Raw genomic sequence first — 20,996 nt, forward strand, 5'->3', positions numbered from 1 at the left:
GACAAAATGTTTGAAATTTTTAACTGTTTCTACTTTGTGTTGATATATTGCATTTTATGAAAATTTGTCTCGCTTCATCTTAAAAAATTTAATTTATCTCATATGTTGCTGTTGCCTGCATTTCGGTTTTTGTTTTGTAAAAACTGTTACATGTCAATAAATCTGACTTTAGTATTTTTCTGCTGAAATGCTTGAAGCACTCAGTGAAAAGAGCGCTGTAATGAAAATTTGGAGGAAAACTATAAACCCTAACTTAATCATGTGTGTTCCACCAAAACTGTTAACAAGATTATCAGAAAAACAGACACATTTCATTCATTGAATTTGAGCTTTTAAAACTTGTATTTGGACAGAACCATCGGTGGGATTTTCCTTTTTTCTTTCTCAGTTTTTTTTCAATTATGCAAAAAAAAAAATATGTATGACAACAAAATATCTTAATGTATCGTCAATTATACATTCATTTGCCTCTTTTGGCAGAAAAAGAAAAACAATTTATGTAATTCTTCAAATTGTGAACACATTATCTTTGAAAGCTTGTGAGGTAGACTGTTAAATGCACATTTAAAATATGAAACAAATTCAGACATTTGCAAATTCTGTCTATTTAAACAGAGACGGGCTGCATTAAAAAAGGAATGAACTAGAAATGAACGAGTCTGAAAATCCTTAATTAATAGAAAAATCACAATTGAAATCTCACAATTTACAATGATCTCTGCCACAGCATCCTTTAAAAAAATCAGTGCATCACAGTGGGTTGATTATTTTGTTTTGTTATCCGCTACACTTTTGTCAATTCATTATCGTAACAATAAACGTGTCTAAAAGTGGTCCCATATTTAAAATAGTGGAGAGAGAAATAAAAAATAAAATAATAAAGCAATATCATCAAATTAAAATCTTAAAGTGAGTGGTTAAAGTGGGTGCATTAACAGCGTGGGGTGTCTGGGAAAGGTCAGCACAAAAGTCGCACAGCTGAGAGAATGGTTGCAACAATGGAGAAGGCTGGTCGTAATCCAGCTGACCCGCTGGATGACATACAGTGTTCCCTGTTCTGCCCGATACAGGCTGCATATGCCATTACATGGGGGATGTAGTTCTGTTCGTGGACCCCATGTAGGAGGTGAGCCAAGGGACCTTTTGCAAACACAGCCACATCCTCTCCTCCATGAGTCTCCGCATTCAGCGGTACAGCTGCCTGGGCCTGGTAGTTATTTCCCTCTGAAAGGAAGGGACAGAGAGAAAAGATGCAGGCAGACATTATTATTTTTAACTTGCAGGGGATGATAGGGAGTAACTCCCAGTGATATCCCTCCATGTTTCAGTGTCCTGCAAGGACACCAAGAAGCTCAGGTACTCTGAGCATATGCTCAATGTCTAAGTGTTAACAAATCTGAATCCCCAATTAAACACCCCTATTTTGGTTACCAGGAAAAAGCACACAACACACGCTCCAAGTACACCCACACTGCTCAGTGTCTCACACCGTGGGTGATTCTAGAGAGGAATAAAGTCTAGCCATCCTCCAGTAGACTAGTTCCACAAATACTGAGCCCAACTATATCTTGGAGTCCCTTCATCACCAGCCAGTTTAAGCAGCCGGGTATTGAACCACCACGGTCTCTGCCTTTGACCCCTGCCCAAATAACAAGCGCTATCTTATCATTATTCTAAAGCAATGTGAATAAAACGTTTTTACTTACTATAGTCAACAGTAGAGACGTTCTCCCTCGCACCATTGATAACTTTGTAACCTGGTCCGTTTCCATACAAAATCGAGGTGAAGGGCTTCTGATCAACATCACTCAGCATGGGAGCCAGACCTGTGGAAGAACCAGACGTAACGTAAAGAACTGCACGTTCTCCACTTCAGCTGTACAGTATCTAATACATGCTTGTCATTACATACCAAATATTGTATTTCCTCTGGGTGTGTAGCCTCCAAAGCTGAATACGTGAGAATGGTCAGCAGTAACTATGGTCAGCGTTTCATGGTCGCTGGTCAAAAGACCTGCCCGGCCAATAGCCCGGTCCATTTCCACAGCTTCATGAAGAGCCTGCTTGGCCTTGCCTTCATGGTGTCCATGGTCAATACGTCCTCCTGGCGTAAATATTTACAGTTAGGCTAACATGACCTCAGAGTGGTTTGTATAACATGTAATTGAGCCAGATTTGTTTGTACAAGAAAATGCCAATGCAGCTGCTTTAGGAATGACAAAGGGCATCTTGGGAGAGACTTTGAAATCCTGCTTATTTTCTCTGTTTTGTAAACTTGGCCAGTTGCTCCATGAATTGGGCCATTGTCAAAATCACTCCCCAGTATTGTTATCTCTATAAAGATGTGGAGGAAGCCATTTCAGATGGTCTGGTATCTAACAAAAACCTCTGACTAAAGTATACACATTCTTCACTTAAGTAGTGCAAATACTTGTGTTAAAAATATAAGTTTAAGTACTGATTCAGAAGGCCCTGAGTAAATGTGGTTATCCCAGCTGGACATTTGTCAAAGCTGGGAAGGTGCCCAAGAAAGCGCCAGCTGATCCAGGAGAGAAAGATAACTGCTGCCTAAGCGAAAACCCATAGTGATCCTGTACGTGTCAGGAGTATCGGAACAGTTGAGATGCATTTTTTCTAAACACTGCGCTTCTGTGGCTTTTAAACCCCAAAAAAACGCTGCGCCAAAAATCGTTCCACCCCAAGCATCGGGTCCCCCGACACAAACAGAGTAATGTATTGTACACTGTTAAGTGCCAGGAGGATTGCACGGATTTATACATCGGGGAAACCAAACAACCTCTGGCGAAGCGGATGGCACAACACAGAAGAGCTAACTCGTCAGGCCAGAACTCCACAGTCTATTTATGTCATGGTCCTGGGCCATGTTGGCCCAGTATTCTTAGTTTTTGTGCATTTTGTATTTTTCTCTTTATTTAGGCATTAGTTCCTGGGTCGTTCAGTTAAAATGTTCCGTATTTGGTTACCCTCTGTGTGCCCCTCTGTATCTGCGAACCCCGTGTCCCCTCCTTGTGTTTTATTCCATGTTTCCCCAGCCCGCTATGCCTGTGTTCTCCCCGTCCTCTCTCTCCTCCTGTCTGCACCTCTGCGTACTTCCTGTTTTACTTTGATAGTCTCCCGTCAGTGTTGTTTACCCCTGCCATGTCTCGTTATGATTATCTGTGTCAGCTGTGTGCTCCCACTTCCCTCGTTAACCCTCTGTGTATTTATGTGCATGTCTTTCTCTGTTCAGTGTCGCGTCGTCGAACCTGTGTGTCTCTCTGTGTTCCCTCGGTCCTCAGTTTAGTTTACCCAGTTTAGTTCTGTTACTTTGTGAGACCTGCAATAAAGCAGCGTTTTTGAGTTCATCTTCTGTTTCTGTGAGTTTTGCGTTTGGGTCCTCATCTGCCTCCACACAGCCGGTTCATGACAATTTACACCTACACTCTTTCAATGATGACGATGTACACATCCTGGACAGGGAGGAACGCTGGTTTGAGCAGGGAGTCAAGGAGGCCATTTCCCTTTTCATTTACATGAAAAGGGAAAGACCATCTCTGAATCGAGGAGGGGGTCTAAGGGTACATCTTTCACCATCTTACAATGCTGTGATTGCAGCCATTCCCCAACTCTCTATGAATGGTACTCATGGCCATTGATTAATGATTAATGACTGATTAAATGATTAAATGATTGATTAAATTCAAATTTACAATATCAAGTAGGTTATAGATTCCGTGAAATCTGTTTTAATATTCTTTTCAGAATATATTCTCAATACTACATAACAAACACAAAGATGATGATGAGAAGACCAAACTGCAGAAAATTGTTGGAACAGGAAACTAGTTACACATACAGTCCTTGATTGGTTTGTCTCCAATGTAAGATGGCTTATGTTATGAAATATATGTTTTTGTTTTTCCATTTTGAAAATTGTGAAGCGAAAATTATGTTAGTAAAAATGAGAAAACTATATCACTACATAACATATATATGATGTATATATACTGCTTAGGTCAGTAAATTGCTCCTTTTGACCTGTTAATGAAATTCGGTGCTCTGTGGTGAATTTTTAAGGTCAGGTTCCAATTTTATTAAGAAGAGACTTGAATAGTTTGTGGTTTTTAATAGGAAATGGTGAAATGCTGTTTCCATGGGAACACAACATATCAGTATGCTGGGCTGATTTAAAAAAAAAAGAAAGACCTCTGGCTAAAGAACAGTTTTGCTAAACATAAAACACACTGCTCTTTCTGTCAACTGTCATTCACACTTTTCCAAGTTGATACTACTACAGGATCTATGTGACCACAGCACAGCCAGGTCATGGCTTCACAAAGAAAGCCAGTGGATCAAATACGTAAAGCCCCTTATAGAGTTTGAGATAACCATGAGCTTCACTTCTCCATTATAGAAAACTCTGGCTCACTGAAGTGTTCTCAAAGAACTACAAATGGTGATCCAGCACAAGCGAACAAACCAAAGCTAGCACAGGGCAACAAACCAGACAAACAGACTGAACCCGCCGAATTCAGTTCTTCCTGTTTCACTTTGTAAAATGAATGGTTTGAAGTTTTACTAGGAGCTAATAAGAGACTTACTCTGCTTCTGAAATCTCTTAGTATACTCTGTGTACTCAATATATATGTTATTGTTCAGCATTTATGAATTAATTACTAGCTTCTACACTTCCTGAGAGCTGTACTGATGGTTAAAGATGGATAACATTTGCAAAGTGACCTGACCTCAATTGATATGAGCTACATACTAATAAGATTCTAAAATATAAAATATGCCTGGCAAAGGGAAACCTTTTATGCTTAAACACATACATTAAAGAGTTACTGGTGTTAAATATCAGCTGCCTTGATCAATTTCAAACAGTGCAGACACAATGGTGTAATACTGTCCTGGAAACAGTATACAACCAGTATTTTAGGTACATAATAAGATTTTTGAAATATTAAAAAATATCTCACATACTATTTCTGTTTATTAAATAGTAGCTTGCATGTTTGATGCAGCTAGAATTTTCCTCTCCAGGATTTAATTTTCATGCTCCACAGATGCAAAAGCAAACCACAAACAACACTATGTTTCCCTGATGAGGAAACAGGAACGGGATTGCGTCACTGTAATCGCATTAGGTCTTTCAGTAAAAGTAATTAATGCGTTACTGTACTAAATTCAGTAACCGCACTGCAGATACAATTACGTACTTGCATTACAAATGTTCTGCACAATAGGCAGAAAAACACATCAAACATATCTTTTTCTTCTTGTGCACTTGTGCTACCATCAGCTGATGTTAGTTATTATACAAGGAGGAAGAAAATGGTGGTGCAATCGGAGATTTGAGGTGTGGAGATACAGACATTACGTTTGTTTTTATTGCGCAAAAGGATAACTTAGTAAAGGTACAAAGGTAAAGTTACTTTTTCCAGTGAGTAATTAATCAACATACTTCATTACTATAAAGAAAAGTAACTAGAAATGTGTAAAACATTAGTTTTTGTAAATAATGACCCCAACACTGGTTATGAAGACCAAATCATATACAGTACTGCAACATACAGTCACAACAATGTATACCATATCTAAAGGATATTTACTACCAAAATCTGTAGCATCTCTTACAAAAACTTTGACCTCCAGCTGCATTTTAAATGGAACCAGCCTCAAATGCAGATCCTTTCATATTTATGAAGTTCGATGTTTCAAACAGTGTAAGATAACAAAAGTTGCAACAACAGAAACAGTTCCTCACCTTGCAAAAATAGTACATAAACATGGCAAAATAATAGCTTGATACCTTTCTGTCAAATATAATGGCACATGCTTTCTGAACTGCAATATACTTGTCATGGTTTTCATCTGAAGACAAGATAATTTACTTATAAACCCCTGTTGATGGTGAGAAAGGCTAACAAAAGGGCTTCAAGTAATAAGTAAGACTTCAAAATAACAAGATATTTCAGACCTCCTATTCACTCCCTTTTAGCTATAAAAGGGGTGGCTGTAGCTCAGGTGGCAGAGCAGGTCATCCACTAACCAGAAGGTCGGTGGTTCGGTCCCAAGCTGCTCCAGGCTGCATGCCAAATATCCTTGGGCAAGATACTAACCCCATGTTTGTATCCACCTACTGGTGGTGGTCAGAGGGCCAGGTGGCAGCCCCAGGGCAGCTGTGGCTACAATGTAGCTTGCCATCACCAATGGGTGAATGACTGAATGCAGTGTAAAGCGCTTTGGGGTCCTTAGGGACTAAGTAAAGCGCTATACAAATGCAGGCCATTTACCATTTAACTATGTAGAGAAGTCTGCTAAGTCTTGGTGAAATCAGCACAAAAACAAAAAAACAACTGTGTAGTTCTAGCATCGCAGAGGCTTCAAACTTACCCTCTACAAGCAGGTAAAATCCACTGGGGTTCTTCTTTAGGATCTTGATAGCCACATCCACCATCTCTGTCAGTGAAGGATCACTCTCAGCGTTCCTCTCCAAGTCATATGTCATATCCCCAGGTTCAAAGAGACCTGGAATACCAAACGGCACAGCTCAATGAGTAACAAGGTATTACACACAGAAAATAAGCCTGCAGCAAAAGCAAACACATATGGCTCTTTATTAACACTTCAATGAAAGTGTCATAACAAGACTGAGACTCACCCAGTAAGTAATCCACATTGTTAGGGTTTAGGGATAAGAGCTGCGTCTTGTTCCATACATAACGTCCTTTCTGCAAAAAAAGAAAGAAAAAAAGGTACAGAACAGTTTTGGTGGTACAAATGGAGTCACTTTGAACTTCAGAATATGAAAATGCAATTAGGTAGATAAAGAGGAAATGAGGAAAAAAGAAGAGCAAAGAGAAAAAAAACAGGAAAAATTACTTTGTTCTTCATTCTGTCAACCCACTCCTCCACCAGGTTTCTTCCATCTTTCCGTGTGCCACTGTGCTTCAAAATATTAGGATACTCTACATCCGACGCGTTTTTGGGAAACATATACTTCCTTCCTCCACCCATAATCACCTGATTTAAAAAAAAACAGAGATAATCTTAATCACAGTTTTTTAGGACCAAATAAAAACATGTCCTGTGTAAGAAACCATCTTATCAAACATTTACTGATGGCTCATAAACACAGTGCTGATGTTCAATGACGCTATCAATTTGTAACTTCCTTTGCCTGACCAGAACTTCAAATTAAGCAGCATACAGGGCAGGAAGCTCTATGAGAATATTTAAGCCCATTTCTAGCTCATTGCTAACATCCATGCAAATCTGAATCTTCAAAACAAAGAGCTTTATTTAACCAGGAAGGGAAATGTGCGAGATTAAGAATGTCTTTTGCAAGCATGTCAAGCACTGGTACAAGATTACGCTAAACAAGTTCCAAAAGTTTTAAATATCTTCGTGTAGATGTGTACATTTGTATACTTGCCCACTGACAAACAGTGTATTTCCCACAATAACAAAAGTATTTCGCCACTTAGCAGCTTTTCACGTGAGGTAGCACATGAAAGTGCAACTGAAAGTCTGCAGCTGTGTTTCCAACATGTTTCCATTTTATCCGGGAATGCCGCAAAAGACGCTTAGTTTTCATTCGTGCAAATAGTATAAATATTGCAAAACTTTGACAGAGACAAAGTTTTGCAACAAACAGACAAGAGACTCAACCACCATTGTGTTACCTCACTGGCACTTCAAAGGCATTTATTCAAATAATAAGTGTTATTTCTATCAGTTTTAGGCTGAGTTCCTTCATTTGGTGTGGATGTCATTTGTGTTGCAGCTCTTTGGTCACAGTAAAAAGAGATAAAGAATATTTTTGAAATATCATAGAACAGTGCAAACATCAGTGATATTAGAGGATCATTGATGTCTGCACTAGTTTATGGCAATCAAATCAAAAGTTTATAAGGATATTCAACTATAAGTAATAAATGTGACCTTCACTAGACTTAGTTATCTCTGGACAGTGAATGTCTGTAATATGTTTCATGACAATCATTCAGTTGTTAGAAAAAATGAATTTCAGAGTGGCATGAAATGATAAACCAACAAACCACAGTCTGGACACTGGAGCTGCTAATATCGTCCACAGATGGTCGATCAATTAATCTTCAGTTTTAATCTGAATCTCTACTTTTCACTTACATCAATGTTGGGAATGTTTTCAAACAGTTGTCTGGCGATATCCTTGCAGCCAGCTTGCAGTGCTTCTGCTGGCATCTCGTTGTCAGAGTACCAGTCTCTGTCCACACAGTGTGCGTACGCAGCACTAGGAGTCGCATGGTTGACACGTGTTGTTGTCACTATGCCCACTGACTTTCCTGTAAACAAGCATGGATATTGAGAAACCCCTCAGATGTGTAAATAACCTTTTAAGGACACGTTTCCATCTTTGTGTTCGGTGAGTCCTTTCAGTGCAGCAGTGGAATAAATTCATGGGTCAGTTGCTTTGTGTCTGTATTGGTAAGAATTGGATGCCACTGTAGCTGTTTGTAGACTAGTTCTTCCCCTTGGTCAGGGCTCCTGACTAACTTCTTGCCATGGTTGCACTGGTGCTCTGTGGGTGCACCAGCACAAAAGTTAGGCGCACCCAAATTTTTCTACCGCATCGCTTAACACCACAGTTTTACGTGTGCACTTTTTTGGGGGGGAAATTGCTGTCCATACAGAGAATATTGATTTGTAAATGATTAACTAACAATCATGTGCTTGTGCTTAAAGTGCGTTGGCACTCTTTGGCAATGTTGTAGACAATGTTTTGGGGGTTAATACTAAATATTGAATGTTGTGGTGCAGCACGCAGGACCGACAGCGCACAATGTGCTTTGAGGTAGCAGCCAAGAAAGGTGTAGTTTATGTCTATGGACAGTGAACACCCGTGTGCACACCTGTGTGGATCAGCGCGCTTGTATTCAAAAGGTTTCCCCATGTAATGGTCTGCTAGAGGGTGTAGGGAGCCATAGCCCCGTCCCCCAGGGCATGAAGCAGGCATGGAGGAGATCCAGGCCCCAGACATATGGCGTTATTTTTGTGCCACTATTCTGAGTGCATGTAAAAAAAATTTGAGCGCATGTAAAAAACATTTGCAGGTGCAAGTGTCGCATTTTGAGGAAAAAATTATTTTGAGCGAACAAAAGCTAAATTTGAGTGAACAAAATTCATTGCTGCGTGCAAAAAATGTATTTCAGTGTTTGCTATTATCCATACACACACACAATAGCAGCCCCTCTCGCTCAGTTTTTGCATTTGCGCTTGCTCGCAATGTGTTGCTTACGCTCTCAACATTTCTGCCCGTGCGCGCTCAACTCTTTCTGTACACCGTTATATTTGTGCCACAAAACCAGCCAATCACAGACTTGGATGCAAAAAAATCTGATTGGCTGTTTTGGTCTCCAATCAGATCGAAATGATGAAATGCAATATCCCAGAATCCATTTCGTCCAAAACTCAAACGAGGCAGTAGCGGAGGAACACAGAGTGGCGGAGTTTGAAATATTACTCTTTCTGGGTCACAAAATAAAGTTTTAAGATATTTTCATGCGAGAATGTTGCTGTGTAAACTTCAAATGTCTGCTCGATTTATCAAGACATCACATATTTGCAAAAGTGCTCTAACATTCTCGGAGATGCCTGTTGCCCACCAGCTGACCGCATAGCTGGACTGGCCAGTGGGCATACCGGGCAAATTACGTTACGTAAAGATAGACACAAATGGACATTGTACACACAATCACACTCCCCAAACACACTCTATACCCCAGGTCCCCTCGCCCGCAGAGGGGGAAACGGCACCTAGACCCGGGAGATGTTACCCTTTCCCCCGGGGTGGAGGCAAGCAGACCACTCCGGCTCCGCAGCAGCAGGGAGGCCCCCAACCCAGATCCCAGTCGGACTGCCAACACCTCCTCCCAGCCCCCCCGCCTCGATGGCCAGCAGAGAACGGGGGGGTGTGAAGACCCCATACCTCCCTCCTCCCGCTCATGTGTAGTGTTGCTGCGTGTTGTTCTAAAGTGCATTTAAAACACGGGAGGGCATGGTGTTGCTGCCAGAGAGCAGCAGGTGTTAGCACGGCCCCTCCTGAGAACCCTCAATGTCTACATGGATTTAAAATTGAGAGGTGGGCACCAGCGTCAGAGGTGGGGTTGAATACACAGACCGTCCTCTGGACGCCGTTAACGTGCCCACCCTCAAGGCCCTATATGTATGTGTTATGAGAGTGTGAGTGATGTGGATGTCTAAGTTGTGGAATAAAATTGAGGCACAGGTGGCCAGAAGGGGACAGAGGGGGGGGATGCCTCCCCTGCACCCCAAGGCCCTACTTGTGTGGTGGAGCGGGAAGAGGGAGGCAGTCGGGTATGGGGAGGAAAAGAAGGGAGGGGCAAGAAGCCCCTCCCTGGGGCCAGCTCCCCCGCTGACCCCAGTAGGCACCCCCGTCCTCCGACACCCACCAAGGCAAGGGGGCCCAGGCCCATCCAGACCGGGGCTTACGGCAGCAGCACCGCCAAGCCCCACAGGACCCAGGGCAGCCCACCCGACCCCACCACAGAGGAAACTGTACCCACCCCAACATTCAATCATCTCCCAGACTACACAAGACAATAGACACCCAGGTTGAGTTTATTCTCCACCTCTCCTATGTCTCTCCCCCACCTGCAGAGTGGACTCCTGCAAGGATGGAACAACCTCCCTGCCAGTTGAAGAGCCCCCCAGTTAGGCCGATGCACCAGAGGCCCCCTGCGCCAGGGCTGAGCCCCCATGCACCCACCCGCCCACAACCTCGGCGACACACCAACGAGGACCGAAGCCCCCAAGGCCCAGCCAGAGCCCTAGCACTAAGGCGAAGCACCCCCAAACCCCAAGCCCCCACGCCTGCCTCAGATCCACTCAGGGGCAGCCAGGCTACCAGGCCAGTAACCTACGTCCGCCAGCACAGACCCTCCCCCAGCCCTGCTGCACGCAGCCATGAGGAGAGCTACAACACAGGATTCAAAAGGAAACTATCCACCACCGATATACAAAAGAGATGTGCTTGAACATCTAAACACCTGAACATGACTCTTGTTAATTTGGGACAACTCAAGAGGAGCATGGAGTCTCCTCTTTAATTTGCCAGTTTACTCACAATACAGTACTGTACTTAGCCACCCTTCATTTCTTAATACTTTGGTAGAAATACTTTGGAAATAGGAAATATGTACAATTGTAAAAGCTTGAAATTCAATATTTGGTGTTAACACCTTTGTCCTGCAACACAGACCGAACTCTCACTGAACTCTACTTAAGGAAATTAGAAGAAAGGTGTCTTCAGGAACAGTTCTCTGGACTTTGGGGAGGCCAATCCCTGATTGTTTTTATATCTAGGTATACTTTTACTGCATTGGCAGCATGTCATACTGAAAAATGAAGCCATGTCAAATCAGATGTCTTATTTACCGTAAATCCCGGACTACAGAGCGCACCTGATTAAAAGCCGCATACTCTAATTGTAGAAAGAAAATCAATTTTGTACTTGTACAGGCCGCACCGGATTTTAAGCCGTATGCGTTTCACTTGTAATATGAGATATTTACACAGAAATATTACACGTGAGGATTTTTAACGTTTAATTTAATCCGTAAGGTAACATAAACATGGTAACATAAACGTTATGGTAACATACAAACTGCAAATACTGCAAATGCTTTTTTTCCTCGAACAGCGCCTGTAACACGGCTACCTTTAAGTACGTATCGGTAAGACACAAATTACGTTGCTTATGGTTTTTTTTAACGGAACAGTGCACAAACAACATTACAACGTCTCTTAACAACCGGTAAAAATATATACCATATATATACTATTTATCATTTTGATTGGTCTACTGTTACCAGGCAAAAAATTTTTGGTCGCATGAAAAAAAATAAGCATTAGCCGCATGTCAGTATAAGCCGCAGTGTTCACAGTGTGGGAAAAAAGTAGCGGCTTATGACCCGAAAACTACGGTAGTATAAATGGCTGTGTGACGATGTCGTTTTTGGTGCATTAAGCATTCCCTTAGCCTGAAATGTATTTTTTGGCTGGAGAAATTTGAGCTCCTGAAGAAAATGTGTTACTGTGAGGTCATAGAGCTAACCACTGAGGAAAATAACACTTTGGCGTGAATTATTTACACATAGCATAAAAATAAGAGCAAAAAATGCAAATGATGAAAAGAGTTGTTAGTTTCTTGTTTGGAGGGTTTCAAAAAAGTATAAAGATTAGTGTGACAGTTTTAATCAGGTTCTCAGATGAAAACATTTCCTTCTAAATTCTCAGTATTCACCTATCAGCATTTAACCAAACATTTATTATTTCTGTGCCTAAAAAGACTCATAGCCGACTTTCCAAGGCAGCTGGTTAACCAGATACTGTAGAGATGTAATCTATTACTCTTCTGAGAAAGAAGGTGTCTCTGAGATGTACTTAGAGTGATCGCGTATCTAGCAATGATTTTTTTAAAAAACATTAACTAGAATGAGACCATGATTATAGCTCCTTCCAAATCATATTCAAAAACAGCCATATTAAATCATATTAAAAACAAAAAAAGAATTGGATGCCACTGTACTGGGGGATCAGTGGTAAACAAATTACACAATTTACACCTTAATTATTAATTATGGTATAAAAAGCCATGGAGATCTACTGAAAACACTTTTCAGGGTGTCAAATACTGCCTGTGATGTTCCCAGAGGAAAGACTCTCTTACTGTCTGTGACCTGTGAACCATCCATAAGCCAGTAGTAACAAGTATAGGTGATTAAAGTAAAACACAGAAATCAATGTCAATACAGAACAAGTATATATTTTAATGCCAGAAACAAAGGTAATAATATTAAGGCAAAATATCTGCAGCCTGATGAACACCAACTGCATCCAAGCCATTTAAAATCACCTTAACTTCATTAAATGAGGCCAGCTGTTAAAGTTTTATCTGATTCTGCAACTGAGTCAGTGTGAACTATTGTTACAGACAGAGATAATGAACCCTGAGACCTACAGGACAATAACTTCCCACACTTTTCTGATGAACATAAGTCAGTAAGTAAAATGGGATTAAGTCTGAGTCTATGACATGACAAAGCAGACCAGCCAACCCAAGCATATACCATAGACTGAGTAAAAGCTTTAAACTTATTCCCACCACTGCCATACTGTAGCACTCATTCACACCTCACATCTGGCTCCTCTTCCGTGGTGCCTTTTTTTGTTTGGTGGCTAGTGTGAGTGTTGAGTGTTTGAAGTCCAAAAGCTAATACAAAATCTGAGCTTTGTTGTTAGGATACCTGGCAAATTAGTCACTGATGAGACTTTAGACATGCTTCTCTAGGCTGATCAATATTTAACTTATTATGCAGGTGAAGAGAAAAAACAGCATATTTACTTTCTAGTCCACAGACATGCATGTTAGGTTAATTGGTGATTTTACGCTGGTTGTGGATATCAGAATCAATGTTTGCCTGTGTCTTGGTGTTAGCCTTGTGGTGGTCCATGGTTTTCAATCATCCCCCAAAAAATACACATGCGAGCCTAACACAATCCCCACTGACCCTTGTGCTTAACACGCCTGGATGGACTTATTACCATGATCTGCATTTTTGAAAAGTTTGTTGTCACTCTACCTGCGTCCTTTGCCCATTTAAGGATCGAGGTGACCTCATTCCCCTGTGTGGTGTTACACTGGGAGCGGACAGCGGCTGCACTCACGCCCACTGTGCCCTCATTGGCCTTAACCCCGCATAGGTAAGCTGTGGCTGTGCCAGCACTGTCTGGCACCTGTGCATTGGTGTTGTAGGTCTGCAGGGACACAATGCAGGAGAATTTGTGTTAATATGATCAGACTTGTTCAAACTTGAGCATTAACTATGAGCACTGACAGCTCTATTTAAAAAAACAAATAAAAGTAAACCACAGTGTATACAATTCTAATGAGCTTGAAAGTCTCTTTTCTTGGGCTGCTGTCTTGTAATTTCTTTAAGTAATCTTCAGGAATAGTTCTCCAGGCTTCTTGAAGGACATTTAAAGCTCTTCTTTGGATGTTGACTGTTTTTTTTTCTGTTCCCCGTTAAGATGATCCCACACTGATTCAATAATGTTGAGGTCCGGGCTCTGAGGTGGCCAATCCATGACTGATAATGTTCCACTGTGATTTTTCTATCAAAGTATGGTTTTACTGTGCTGTCAGTATTAATGGTATCGTTGTCATGCTAAAAAATAGTGTTGCACAGTGCATCAAAATCTGATTGTACTTTTCTGCTCTCATAATTCTTTCAATTTTAGCAATATCCCCAAGCTGTAATGCACCCCAGAACCACGACAGAGCCTCCACCAAATTTTACAAGGAGCTGTAGACACTCACTCTTGCACCTCTCTCTGTAAATACTGAAGACTGTTTGAACCAAAAGTGTCAAATTTGATTCTTCACACCATCAGACCTGCTGCCACTGATTATCAGTCCAGCTCTGCTGTAATCTGGCATACCTTTGCCTTTTCTCCCAAGCCTTTCCCTTCCTTAAGAATGGCTTCTTGACAGTTACATGCCGCTGAGATCATTTCTATCTTCAGTGAACAGTACAGACTTAAAGGCTCACTGCATCTGTCAGGTTATGTGTCAGGTCTATGTTGGATTTTTGTTCCATTTCTTAAGAACAAGACTTTTTAATCACTCATCCTGTTCATTTGCTATAAATATTGTTTTAGGCCTCCCACTCTCCTCCATTTCAGATTCCTCAAATTTCTTCCAGTTTACAGCTCTTTGGTAATCATCTTGTTGTTCTTTGGTATTTTTCATAGATTCAACTATAGAAATGTGAACAAATCATGTGTTTTTGTGACAGCCTGCCGGTACTAAAATGTTTAAAGATACCATTGTAAGTTGTTTTTTGATAAACTATTTTGTTCGTAGGCACATTTCTTGAGCTAGATGCCGTTTTTTCTGCCTAAATGTTGCCACGGTCAAGTGCAAGGACTGAACTGAAAATATGTGGAAAAGCAGCCAAAGGAAAACAATCTTTCTTGAGAAAGCCACGAGAAAGATCTCTAAAGACCGCTTTAAAAATTACAAGAAATCCTGGTTCACAGAAAAGAAAACAGAGTAATTGGGGTGTGGGGCTCAAGACTTTTACACTTTTAACCCTCAAGCGACCAAACTATTTTAGCTACTTTATTGGGGTGACAAATGATTCTATTGGTTATATTTTAATGTCATTTTGAAGGCTTCTCATTCTATTTATCACATCTATACTCTTTCTTTATCTGTGAAAAATATTCCAAAATGTTCTAAGATAAATAATTATGGTTTTCAATGTAATGCTTAGAGCTGGAAAATGAAAAATATCAAAGACAATATTGTCAAAACATTACGTAAAATATAAAGTAGGAAACAACTTAGTAATTAAAATTATCATAACAGCTCATTAAATATTACTCGGGGTCATAAATGACCCCTCTTGGTCACTTGAAGTTTAAAGAGTTAGAGCAAAAGGTTTTCGTTTTTCTTACTGCCATCATATCATAAAAAGAACAGAACCAGTAATTCAATGGTATAATTCAGCATTGTCTAACTTCCCTTTGCGAGTTCTGTGGCTCTTACATGTAAACAGGTTAAAAATATATAGTCAGATCTTTAGAAAATTGCTTGAGAATTTCTATGTCCTCCCATTTTTAGAGAATGTTACTGTAATAAAAATATTTTTTTAAGAATCATTGCAGTCATTGCAATTTCTTTCTTATCTGATTTTTTTCAAGCATGCATTTCAACACGAAGCACTAGAAGAGCAACTTTTATCAGGTTAGCATAATAAAGGTATTTTTGAATTGAATACTAAAAGAAATACATCCTCTACTAAAAGAAAATACATTTTCTAAACTCTAAAATAAATAGTTTGCATAGTGAATTGTCGCTGATGATTCAATGAGATATAAATAATCAACCTATTTTTGTATTTTTATTTATTTTTTTAATCTATAACTTACACACATCCAGTATGATGTGACACACTAAACAGCCTTGTTTCCGGTCCCAGGCCTTTTCTGAAAGCCATTAATAGCCAAAGCACGATCAATACATTGTGTCATAGTGCACTTTAGTCAGACCTTGGATAAAGATACAAAAGGGAACTTGTCCATTTCCAACTGCGTCTCTTCTCCGTTCTGTCCATTCAGCTGACCCTTCAGTATGCGAGCAGCTGTCACCGTGGGAACACCCATCCCTAAACCGCAAAAAGCACCGAGTTTTATGACAGTTTTGACACAGCAGGGACAGAAAGGAAAACCCTGTGAAAATCAAAGATTAAAGAGTTCATTGTACTTCATTTGCTGCACATGGACATTTTTTTGTTGAAGTTGACATCCTAGAACAAAATGACTGCTGATAGGCAAAACATTTCTTCTGGATTCATATTACTTCAAAAGCAGATACCAAAAGAAAAAGAAGACGAAAGAAAACAACTACACCTGCAGCAGATACTTTTTAGGTCACAGAGATGAAGGAGTGTTTTGTAGCTACAATAGAGAGAAATAATAATGTGCCCTACATACTCAATATATGTGCTATGGTCCAGCGTAGCTTTGTGCAAATAGACACTATACACCTTTCCAGACACATTTCTTTATGCATTCACATCAAATCGAGAGAGTTGTGCAGTGGCACCATGTACTTAAACACTTAAAGAGGTACTGGAGTAAGATCTGAGCCGTTCTGATTACAATCCAGCATGGTCTGCTATGTGCTCAGCGCTGCAGTGCCTTTTGGGACACTGATTTCAGCACAGTCCAGTACATGCAAGTCTTAATATTCCCCTGGGAATAGTAAGCACGTAGCAAGTTGTTGGGTGCATACTAAGTTTTACCACATTAACAAGTTTCTTATGCTGTTTCACATACTAAATAGCATGCCAGTGTTGAATTCCAGGAATAACTCCTAATGCATTTTGATGACTCTTTTACATTTTCAGTTAGAAAATGAACTCAAAACACTTAATTGATCATTTCAAACACTCCAACATAAGAGACTATTGTAATAAAACTCACATTTATAGTTTTGTACATAGAGAGCAAAACTAATTATTATGCTTTAGCCTTAGCTCTTGTTTTATATTTATGTCGAAGGTCGCCCTGCATGTAGCTTAGCTTAGAGGTCCACAGAGGAAACAGCTGACTTTGGTGCTGAGTCTTGTTACTTAACAGAATCCTGTAATATTCCTGGTAAAGAGTAATCAGTAATCTTTAATCAATTCTTGGGAAACATTAAATAGTTAAACAACTGCACACACCTTTTTTTTTCCATTTTATTAAGTTTTCTGTTATTGTATAACCCGGCAAACATAACTGTGAATGCAGCAGCATGCAAGAATGTCATGGTGTGCACATAGAGCAAACAGAGAGGCTGAAAGCAGAGGCCCCCATGGAGGATAAAAGTTTTTGTGCAACCAGCGAGGAATCCAGCACAAACAGAACCCCAGTGATCCAGTGGCAGCACACTTGCTTTGTTTGCTCCCATTCATTCACCTCACATGTTGGAAAAAATTTGAAAAATCTCAGTCATCTTCTACTGATCAACTGAATCCTCTGTAATATCATTCAAGTCTAATTACAACGCGTAATTAATTTTACACTATCAAAGTGTCAAGGCTCCGCGCTGACCCCAAGTCTTTGGTGATGAGCCTATTGAAGAGCTAATGCTTTAATAGCCGCAGTTGCATTTCAACTTTCATTTGCAGGCATTAATGTAACTTTATTAACATCTTTCCACAAATCTGTAATGGCGTGTCGCTTACCATCTCCAAGGAAGAGGATGAGATTCTTTGCTTTGTTTTTATTGAGCTCTTGCAGCGTCAAAGCATTCTTCAAGGTTCGCTGAGCCCATGCGTTCCAAAACTTTGGATCTTTCTCTTGCTCTGTGTATTGCAATAAACAAATCAGGTTATATTTGGATAGTACTAGGAATCACCAGATGCAGGTCTGCTGAGATTTTGCATTGACACTGTACAAAATGCCAAAAGTGCATTGGTTCCAGCTTCTCCAGCGTAAATATTTGGGGATTTCTTTATTCTTTCAAGATAGTCAAACAAATATCTTTATCTAGTTATCAATCCATTATTTAAAACAATAATTATCGGATTTAAGATGAAAACACTTTCGAGCAATGTTAAAGCCAGAAAATTACTTGTTTTTTGTGGCAACACTAAACCAAACACAGCTTGATATAAAAGCTTCTTTTTAGGATTTTCAACCTTCCTAGTGTGTGTTGGACACCTACTGTCAAACTATAAACTGTTAGACTGTTTCTGTTGTTCTATTTGTTGGGTTTTTTAGCAGGTGACTACAAACACAGTGACTTACCAGGGAATTGTGGTTTCCCCAAGCTCCCCAAAATCAGACAAAAGCAAATGATTAGCAGGGCTGTCATCTTCCTGTTGTCGAGTGTGTGCGGGTGACACGTTACTCTAGACAGTCACCACATGCCACTTTGAGAAGCTGGAGAGGCCTGGCCACAGTCGTCTCACAGCTACAAGAGAACAAGGGCACAAACTAGTAATTTTGCATGTGTCATTTCATCATACACTGACTCTGACATACTGGTTTAATATTTATTTACTCCATGATAATGTGACCAAGTGCAGTTGTTAATTGCAAGCTACACTTGTCTTTCTTCTGTGTTATGTGGAGACTGGAGTTATAGGCAATGAATACAGACATTAAGCAAGAGAAAAAATCTCAGGTTAATTTTTCAACCGAACCTCAGAATTTGCTTATTTTACTTGATCTTTACAATAAAGACAAGCTGATATGAAGCAAAGTCTTTTCAACATTTGGTCACCCTTCTATAAGAGGAAAGTGTGTTGATAAAAGTCCTTTCTGTCACACAAGCTTCCCCAAATGAAGAAACAGGCAAAAGGAGGCTGTGAGGGGGTGGGGGTGACACAAGAGGAATACAACCATCTATTTTCATTTCATCTAAGCCACTTAAATGAAAGATATGCCTTTGCATTATTGATATGACTTGCTCAAAAGTGGAGCTTTCAGCCACTGAACACTTTGTGGGCAAAACAAAAGAAGAGCTTGGTAAAGTTAAGCTTGAGGCCTCGCTGTGAATGTAAGTAGTCACAACAGGGGCCCTTATGGGTCCTGGCCAGTCAGGCTTTCAACTATAATTATCCACACCCTCTTCTTTCTTCTCTGCGCTTATAGTCAAGGTCATTTTAATGGGATTGCACTCCATGGCACTGAGAGGTTTAAGAGCCATGACAAAGCCGATTAACACCAAATGATTGACTGCACATGTCCACCCTTGAATGAAAACCTCAACATTAATACTTCTTGACACAGAAATCTTTACCTGGGGCAGCGTTATAATTACTTCAGTTACAATTATTTCACCACCTCCAAAAATAAGCTCAAACTTGAATCTGTCCCAGGCTCCAACTAAGAAAGAAGTAAGTCTGAACATACCAGGTTAACTAAAAAGAAATGTCAACACCAACCAGGCAAGAAATCATTTATATAATAATGTAGCATTAAAGCCAGTTAATTTTACCATTCCCCAGATGCTGCAGGCCAGTGGTGATTAACAGCCTCAAAATCTGCCAGGTCCACCCAGTGGCACTGAACCAGCCAGTCTGCAGGTAAAGTAACAGAGCAGTGCCATAACTGCCACCAGCAGGATTCCTGTCAGCGCAGTGGTCAGTATCGCATTGGCTTCCGCTTCAGTCATGGTGTCACCAGACATTCAGATGCTCCAGTGTGTCCGAACCGGTGTCAGCTAGAGTGAGGTGTCCCAGCACCAAACAGCTTCGCACCTCTCAGCCTTCTTAAGCTCCTATTGAAGCTTGAGGCAGGTCACGGGGGCACTTAAATGTGTAATTCCAGCAGGCAGCAGCACCAAAGCATGGATTAGGTTTTTAATTCTGCTCAGAATTGAACGGCTGACAGATAGAAGCTATTACCCTCAAAATATTACATCAAAATAAGGGGATCAATGTGGTGGCAGGTTTTCAGACAGCAGAGATTGTGCTGTCTTCTCTGTCACAATTTTAAAAAGGCAACTTGTTTTGCTTCTGACACCAAGCTGCCTCATGCAACCTCTTCTATGCACACAGAATAACTAACACTTCCCCAGCACTACACACAAATGTGGTGGAAAGCATTTGATTGCAATCTCTATACTTGAAATGGTTAAAAAAAATACTCAGACATCCACAACATGAACTTTTACAACATGTAACTTTTGGGGCTTTAAGGATTTTGCTACATAAAATCCTTTATTCATAAATGAAGTACGTAATCCGAGTGAAAATGATAGAATACTGAGCCAGTGTCTCTGCAACAGATGACCAAAAACATTTTTTTTAATCCAGCACAAATCATTTTACACGGCTTTACAGCAAGCATTAACTGGCAGCAATGCCACAGCAGATGGAGAGAGGGAAAACACAATTAAATAAAGGAGGGGGAAACGAGCTGAACACCCACATTGCTGCTTGTACTCCGACAACGTGGTTTCTCCGAAAGCAACCTGTTATGTGTAGAAACCACGGCCAAAAAACAAAAAGTTCATTGTAGTTTTACTTACTGCAGTTGGCTTCCGTAGGCAAAAATTACATCAAAATGTGCTTGCAGTCCACTCAGTCCTCCCTCTTGAAGCGCGTGTCCTGGTCGCTGCTTCCACGGTGCTTTTCAGAGGGCCACACTTGTTCGATTGAGGCTCCAGGATCTGAGAATAGCGGTCTGTATCCCACGAAGGAAAAAAAAAAAAAAAAAAAAAACCTTAGAAATAACGATGCCGTGCTGCTGCCGTGGGATTAAATGGACCGAGAGCTCCGCCTGCCTGGCAACCCTGGAGTTGCTTCGAGAACAGAGCACAGTGGCGCCATTACAGCGTTCAATATTCATACTTCTGCAGCAATCAGGGGCGTTTCCAGGGAGACCAACAACAAAGCAGTCTACAGGAAATCTGAAAATGTATTCAT

The 20,996-nt window shown here is 40.5% G+C and overlaps 1 protein-coding gene across 1 annotated transcript; it reads right to left on the bottom strand.

Moving 5' to 3' along the window:
- Window positions 1-314: 314 nt before the first annotated feature.
- alpl (alkaline phosphatase, biomineralization associated) lies at window positions 315-20,769 on the bottom strand. The gene is made up of 12 exons (XM_031739881.2): window positions 20,600-20,769; window positions 18,370-18,535; window positions 17,805-17,924; window positions 16,123-16,238; window positions 13,650-13,824; window positions 8,155-8,330; window positions 6,886-7,026; window positions 6,665-6,734; window positions 6,397-6,531; window positions 1,913-2,104; window positions 1,707-1,826; window positions 315-1,224 (listed from the first exon to the last, which is right to left on the bottom strand). Exons 2-12 carry the CDS (start codon window positions 18,434-18,436, stop codon window positions 959-961), a joined length of 1,578 nt encoding a protein of 525 aa, XP_031595741.1. The 5' UTR covers window positions 18,437-18,535; window positions 20,600-20,769; the 3' UTR covers window positions 315-958.
- Window positions 20,770-20,996: the final 227 nt, after the last annotated feature.

This window comes from Oreochromis aureus, linkage group 5 (genome assembly GCF_013358895.1).
Source record: "Oreochromis aureus strain Israel breed Guangdong linkage group 5, ZZ_aureus, whole genome shotgun sequence".
NCBI lineage: Eukaryota > Metazoa > Chordata > Actinopteri > Cichliformes > Cichlidae > Oreochromis > Oreochromis aureus.